General features: G+C 37.5%; 1 protein-coding gene across 1 annotated transcript in view; it reads left to right on the forward strand.

Moving 5' to 3' along the window:
• Positions 1 to 8,289, forward strand: part of LOC103147784 (dysbindin domain-containing protein 2-like) — a 19,713-nt gene that overhangs the window by 8,041 nt on the left and 3,383 nt on the right. Inside the window, exons 3-4 of the mRNA XM_007566291.2 lie at positions 6,051 to 6,200; positions 6,585 to 6,734. Of these exons, the coding sequence (XP_007566353.2) occupies positions 6,051 to 6,200; positions 6,585 to 6,734 (300 nt within the window). The remainder of the gene's footprint in view (positions 1 to 6,050; positions 6,201 to 6,584; positions 6,735 to 8,289) is intronic.

An 8,289-nucleotide genomic window follows, 5' to 3' on the forward strand; every position in this document is an offset into this window, starting at 1 on the left:
TATTGCTTCCTGCAGTATTGCACAGGCTGCCTGATGGGAGTGCTGGTTATAGAAGAAAGAAGCAGGACAGCATTAATGGCCAGACTTGATTTACTTTCTGCGACGTGGCTGTGGGTTTATGGATATGTGTGTTTTGGGGCTTGGGGAGGAGGCAGGGGGGAGGTTACAATTGCGGTGCAGTGATCTCACTCATAAATGATTTATGTGTGATGGACTTCTGTGGCTAAGAGGCGTGCAAAATAAGCAGCGCCTGGCCTGATAAATAAGGGTAGTAATTTCTCAAAAATATGTGGCAGCGTAGATGGGTGACACAATCATGGGGATCCCAGGGGGCGAATGAATGGAAGGAGACAGAGAAGGGAGGAGATAGATGGGCTGTCAGATGAAAGTGGCCATGCAGCATAACAGCTTTAGCAGCTTTCTCAGCTCTCCAGTTCTGGGTTTGGTGGTATCGGAGATCATGATCATGGGATTTCTAGCCACTTGCCACAAGGGAACTGAATGCTGCGCCATGTGACTTACAGGTTCAATAGGAACATTTGTTCCCTGCTTTCAGTGTGGTGCCACAGAGTGAAGTATAACTGCAGCACTAAATGGCACAGTTGAAATATTTTCATTCTGTAAATGGGAGATTGGGAGCGAAAACTGCAGCTGAAAAGAGAAGCAACAGCATATGCAGTTACTTTATCTTTGATTGGAAAATGCAGAAGAAGTGTGGTTTTTTTGGACACTGCAGTGAAAAATAAAAACTAATTAGAGCTGGGAGGTATATAAGAAGCTCTGTATAGGTGGTTTAGCTTCATTGTCACCTTTAGTCCTACCCTTAACTCCTGAGCTCATGCTGACTTAAATTTCTTGATATAAACATGTGCGGATGATCTGATCCATCCAAAAGGTTTTTTAATAGTGAAAAGTTTGCATACAGTCACCATAGGCATTAATGCCATTATCTTCTTGGTCTTTTAATAATGCACTTGAATTGTTTTTGTTTTTTTTCCAGAATGGACTGATTATACAACAATGTCAATTATTTAAACAAAATAGTCATATTCAATAAGTTAGAATATTACTGAAAAGTTCATTTTAGTAAATAAATTAGCCAAGTAAAGTACAATACATAAGTATGAATTACTTTGAGTTTGTGTTTATTTTTTTCAATAAGAAGTAAATGCAAAAATATTGCATGACTTTCCTGAAGCCTTCATATTTTACTGCATGTGACTTAGCTGAGGCAAGCAGATGCCAAGGCTTTTTCTTACAAATCACTGATACTACAGTTACTTTATACCAGGACCAACATGTGCCAGAGTCAGACTGCATGACTATGTTGTGCCGTCTTTTAGAATTGTTCTCTTTTTTTATTCTTCCATAATTTTGCCCTCCATGGCAAACTCAGTGAAGTAAAGAGTCCCAGCTACATTTCCAGACATTAAAAATAAGCATGTGAGGAATGTTGTCAGGCAGTACAAAACAGAAAGAGTCCATTCCTGGGTACTGAAGGATACACAGCTTAAGGATTGTGCTTGTGTTATGCAACAGTAAGACTTAAGCAATGATAGTTTAATGTGGGCTAACAAGGGGATTTATGGGATTTATGAGTAAAGGACATGAGTCCTGAACACAAAATCATAGGATTTTCAAAGTCAAATAAGATGAAGCTACACATTTAGCACCAGTAGCGGCATGGAACATTTGTCTTTGACCTCTATATCAATTACAACTTGTATATACACTTTGTATGCATTGTCAGTTATTGGAACAAGTGCATGGAATTACATGCAACAGGAAAACTGTGCATTTCCTGAATCTGAGATAAACCCACGTGCATTTCAAGCTTTTACTTCTCCATTTGCCTACATGCATGTTTTTTGTTTTCTCCATTTATGTCTGTTAGAATCCCAAGGACAAGAACCTCCAAAACAAAACAAACGTCATGTCACAGCTGATATTCTCTGGTCACTGACAAATCCACAGCTCATATTTTCCACATGGCCTGTGTTCTTGTCCCTGGTTAAAGGGTAAGACAGCACCCTATGTGCAAAGCGTTGCCTGGTTTCATTGACATTATTGCATTACACTCTCCTCCAAATGGCTTTTGGAAAACATTGCTTCAACTGTTAGTGGGCGATGGCTGGAATAAAAAAAAATCTATTTGATTTTAGCAGAACTGCTAAGATGGTCGGCGTTTTAAAACGCCATGTCAAAAGTGAGGGATTCCCCAGTGCGAAGAATAAGAAAGACATTTTGATCACAGGGAAAAGTGCAACTGCAGTACCAGGAAATTGTGAAGATCTCCTACAAACCCTCCGCTGCAGAAAGATAGGAAGCTCAGAGGTTGTCTAGATGAGTCACTCTTCTACATATATGTTATCAGCCCACGCAGAGAGAAGCAGATGAGGGCACACAGCTGATCCTGCATGTGGGTTGGATATGACCATTGGTCATCTCATCTTGAGTAATGCAGTGTGATTTTTAGATGCATGGGCAGCGAAAGATGGCAAGCAAGAGTCACAGAGAGAGAAAGAAGCCAACAGGCAAAAAAGTGAGGTTTACATAAGCTGTGTAGTTTCATCATCATCAAGCCTTGAGTTTGCCTTCAGTGATGGCTTTATTTATTTTAAACTTCCCGCTCCTGCCTCATGGTCATGATGTGACAGGGACTTCTTATGTGAAGACCAGTCTCCCAAAAAATGCATATGCCTTAATTAATGACTGATTTTAGTTTTAACTGGCTAAATGCGGTGCTGTGACTTGATTGCATTGTTCCTACCTGTAGGATGACAGAGGCTGAGTCAAATCTAATCATATTTTTGTTCCTGTTGGCTTTTCAGAGGAAATTGGCTACAGGTTTTTGTTCCCAAATTTCTTTATTCCTTTTTGAGATCTCTTTCAAAATTTCAAACATCTTTTTGTAAGGGTTTGATCAAACCAGAAGCCAACAGCAAGAGGGTTTAGTGTCATTGTATTGCTTTCTTAATTGGTGTCTCTAAGATTTTATATTTTAAGATAAAGAAGTGCATCTTTAAAATGATGAAATACTACAAAATATGCATTTTTTGTAGTGATTATGCAGCTCCTCAAGCAGTGCACCATGGGCGGAGTGGCATGTTGCTCATATCACTAACTAACAATGTGTGACATCATTTGCAGATTAGTTTATCCTCAAGATGTTTCAAGGTCACCATTGCAATATATTCAAAACTGCAGCCTAGGCATAAGCATAACATTTTAGCATGTTATGCTAACATGTTTTTGTTAGCATAACATGTTTTTGTTATGCTAACAAAAACATGTTAGCATATGTTGAAGAAGATTTTAGGTTATAATATTTCTTAAGAAAACTCTTTTGGCTTGATCTTCTTCGATCCCAGGTTCTCCCAGCGAGCCACGTGTAGCCACACAAAAACAACAATGAGTGCAGACGTCACAGAATTGCAGTTTAATCCAATAGAAGACAACGCATAAAATTACAACAGAAAGTGCAGAACAACAGAGACATACATTCATTTACCTGACATAAATGGAAAAGAAGAAGGAAGGGAAGAATGAAAGAAAAGCAAAGACGTCTTTGGAGAACTGCGAGAGCAAATCTGATTTATTATTCCTGTGTAGAAAGTTTTATAGAAAAAGCGTATTCTTGTCTTTAATTTATTCAAATAAGGCGTATCTTTGCTCATCCAACCAGGAGCTACCTCTGACCCTCTCTCTAAAGCCAGGAACCACTGCCGTGTTTACGGCCTTTCACAGATGAGTGTGAAAAGCTAGAACTTCTACTGTATTGTTTTCCCACACAGACAAAAGGCTATTCAAAAGATCTTAGCAAACCATCTGCAGGTAATATGAAGGTCAATAGGCCAGAATTACTGATTTTAAAACTATAATTAGGCTATTTCAATCAAGACATGTTAAGTTTTAAAACTAGCATAGTTTAAATTTATTTTCTTAACACATATTAATTTACAGCAGTATTTTTATGCTAATTTTTTTTTTATGCTGATTCACAAGAGGTACCATGAGGTAGTGATAAATCCCATCTATGCACATATCAGAATACAGAGAAAGATTATTCTGAGGATTTGCAGTGATTTAACCTTCACCCTGTTCCAATTTTTTTATTATTATTTCACACTTCTTCTCATCAGTCAGCATTTTCACCTCATGATCGGTACAATTATGTTATCAAAGGTAATCATTCTCGTAAAAAGGTTGAAAAAAGTTGTCCGATCCTCTCAACGGTTTCACAAGGGTAAAGACAACCACACTAGTCATTAAGCACATTCCAAAAAAAAAAAAGGAAATGTTTTACCATGGGGAGTTAGCATACGATTTAAGAGTAAACCATACCTATGTACCAACACTAGCCATTATATTTACATTTACATGAAGTTTAGTGTTATTACAAGCATGCCTCGGAAACCGAAAGTTTATGTCAAGATTTCCACTAACTGCTGAAACATCAGAGACTGTAAACAGCTGATTTTTTTTTTTTCCAGACTCTAGGGACTGTTTGAGTGACAGAATAAAGGGTTGTGGTTAGTGGCTGACAGTGGACACACACACGCCTCCAGGGCAGTCAAAAAAATGACTGGCACAATGACAAGCCAGTTCTATAGAGATGGAGCTGTCCAGGAAGAGAAAAGCTGGGTGACACATACGCACAAGATGGATTTCAACAAGAGAACAATGGTGCCAAAAACTATCAAGAGGCTTCTTTTGTGCATCATGAAAACTTGTTAACCCTAGACGCTTGATGTTGACAAACTAACAACAAAGGCATAATTACACCCTTAAATTAGCTGGACAACAATATTTAAACTCTTGTACATGTACAAACCACGCCAAAACACTTGTGACATGAGTAAAAGTGTCAGCTGGAGGAGCCCAGGGGAGAGTCACTGCGTGTACTGAGGAGGACACGGCATGCTTATGCAACCAGGGCCTGTCGGCTTATTGAAAGTCACTGTGTTAGGCAGGCTTACAGTTGGAACAGATGTTCTTATAATAACATATTTAATTTTTTTTCTTATTTAAGGTTTTGTGTTCTATTTCAGACTTGCTAAATTAAAATGGACACACCTATCAATACAGAAAGAAAATTTATCCAGATTTTGTGTGAGATTTTTTATTTATNATTTTGTGTGTGGCTCCAAATCCAGGCCTCCATTGGTTAATAAATTTGATTTCCATTGATGATTTTTGTGTGATTTTGTTGTCAGCACATTCAACTTTGTAAAGAACAAAGTATTCAATGAGAATATTTCATTCATTCAGATCTAGGATGTGTTATTTGAGTGTTCCCTTTATTTTTTTGAGCAGTATATATATATACAGCAAATTCAGATATAAATTTGCTGTCAAACAAGTGTGAGTGTGAGTGTGAAGCTGATGATGAACACTAGAGGTCAGACTACTACCACTGTGAAATATCTTGGTTTGATGACAAGCAACAGAACAAGCTAATTTATCACAGCGTCAGAAAATTATACATATATGTTAGGGAATTATAGATTTCAATGATATGCTAGTAAATAACATTATTTTTTTTTTTACCATAAGGTTCAGTTGGGATTTATTTCACATTATTGTCTCATTCTTTAGAATCAGTTTTCCGACATTTTTTAAAATGAAGGTGTGGCAGCAAAATAAGGCTCTGCAAAATGCGATAACAGGCTGGACTTGTTCACTAAGTCTCTCAGTGTCAGAGAGCTATTTAGAGACTAAACCTTTGTAACAGCTCCTTTGATAGGCAATATCATTAGTTGATCACAAACATATTGTGCAAATTAAACCAGGACTTCCCTATGAGTCACTGAAAGACAAACACAGGCAGGTACACACAAAGGTGATTACATTAGTGCCCAAAAATAATTGCCAAAAGCTAATCATTTTAGAAAAGAAGTCCAAAAGATTTTAAAATGCTACGGTATCTATTATTGTGGTTCGGTTATTTTTCTGCAAATAAAAAATACATTTCAGGACAGAGCACATTAACTCACAGGAAGTGAAGAAATTTCTTCGTGACTTTTTTCCTTATGTCGTTTGATGCTCAGCTGAAAAGGACAATTCCCAGAGTTTGTACAACAATGATTCTGCTCAGCACATGAAGCTAAGAGACAGGCAACGGTTCTTCGAAGATGTCTACCAGCACGATGTGGACAACTACCTGCCCTCTACGCACCTACAGGTCGACTGCAGGAAACGTGAGTGCCTTCTTCTCCTGGGCGAAGTAAATCTCAAATATTATCTTCTGCTTCAAATATAAGTCCCTATTATATCATGATTATGTAGATTTTGATGGAACAGTTATGTATTTAGTTTTGTATTTATGTCCTGTAGAATTCTATATTAAATTTGATCTATCTATCTATCTATCTATCTATCTATCTATCTACTTGTGTAAGTGTCTCCTTGGCTATCAGACAATAAATCTGATTGCTACACTGCCAGTCGGAACACATTGGGATAAAAAGAACCAAAAAGCTCAAAAATGAATAATTTTTAAACAACAGTTACTCCTTTTAAAAGCATCTGTATGTTCATAATTTACATCTGAATTTTCTTTCCTATGCATTGATCCGGTGCAGCCCCCATGGGCAGTATTTCATCTATGGAGGTGAACGTGGACACTCTGGAGCAGATGGATCTTATGGATATGTCAGATCAGGAAGCCCTTGACGTGTTCCTCAACTCGAGCTCAGTTGGTGACGAAGGAGCCCTAACGTCTCCACTACCAGGTGCGCAACAAAAAAAACAAAAAAAAAACATTTTTACTTGCTGATCGGCAACTAAAAATGTCATACATCTGTACACAAAACATGCTATTCTCTGCATCCTGCCACATATACAGCTGACCCCTTGACATCGTTTAACCTTTCAAAGTTTTAGCATAGAAACTACTTCCACTGTGTGAAACAAAACATAAACTGCTGAGAGAGAATTCTAGGAAGACAAGGGTAAAATCAGAGGTGACTTGGCCTCAAGACATAAGACTCAAATTTCATGCAATCTAATTGCACCTATAGGAGACAAGCCACACCTACTGCCCCAGGGAACCTATCAGTTTAATGGAGCAAACATTCTGACACTGTGACCCAAGCCAACTTCCAATTATCTGCCGTAGTATGAGTATAGTTCAGTGAAAATTTAGCCTTGGGCAGCCAAGTAACTGCATGAAACAGGTGTGTCAAGCGTTAGTTTTTTTTGTTTGTTTGTTTTTTCCAACACAGGTTAAGAGAATATTTGTTATGACCTGTTCTCATGACAGCAACATTTATTTTTCTGAAAGGTAGAGAAAAAAAAAAAAAAATCAGCTAAATCCAGAATATAAAAACACCTGTGTTTACTACTGATTTCTTTTTATTTTTTTCTTTTATTGGAGTTTTTTTTTTCCAAGCACCAAGCAATTTTATCTTATTAGAAGAAGGTATGTCTTCTAGTAAATGTCAGAACTTGGAAAGAGGGAAGTGTGTGAACACCCATGTGAAAAATGCACGGCTATAAGATAGATGAGTGTGATAAATAATCTCATCTACATTCCCAGCACAATTCTCCTGAAAAAAATATTTTTCAAAGTGGAGGTGTAAAAAAAAAACAACACCTGGCTCCATACAGTAAGTGTGCACATTAAATTCATGATTAATTGGAGCACCTGTTGCTTGAATGGCAGAATTCTGTCCACTTCAGCTGATATGACAGTTACAATCAGTCTGATTAACCTAACGCACAGAGCAGCTGTCCCTGATGGATTTTCTCCTTTCTCTTTCATTTGCATTCTTTGCCTAAAGCCATAGCTCAAACAGTAAATTAAAAGCATCTGTTTGTGCAGAGTTACAGTCATAAAGAGAAAACTTTACGATGGGGTTGGCCAGGCCTCTCCCCTGTGCCTTCAGCTTGTTCAAAACGCTGCTGCTTCGAACATATCTCACTGGTTCTGCTGTAGAGTTAATTTTGAAATCCTTCTGTCGGGTTATTAATGCCTTAATGCTCTTGTTGCTCCGTAACTCGCCGCTGTGATTCAGCCTATGTTTCACTACAGGCAGTTGGATCAGCAGACCAGTTTCTATTGGTTGTGTCAAAATTCATCCTGAAGCTTGATATATTAGATTTAAAAAATAAAAGTTAAAACAAGCTTATTTTTAGTGGCCTTTGACTTTGCAGTTTTGTTTTGCTTTCATTTTAGTAATTTTAATCAGTGTTTGAGCATATTTTATTTATTTATTGCTATTTGTTCTGTTATAATAATATTAATTAATTTGATCTCTTTTAGAATTGTGCAACATTTTGGTTAAA

This window comes from Poecilia formosa, unplaced genomic scaffold (assembly GCF_000485575.1).
Source record: "Poecilia formosa unplaced genomic scaffold, Poecilia_formosa-5.1.2 Scaffold190, whole genome shotgun sequence".
Taxonomy (NCBI): Eukaryota; Metazoa; Chordata; class Actinopteri; order Cyprinodontiformes; family Poeciliidae; genus Poecilia; species Poecilia formosa.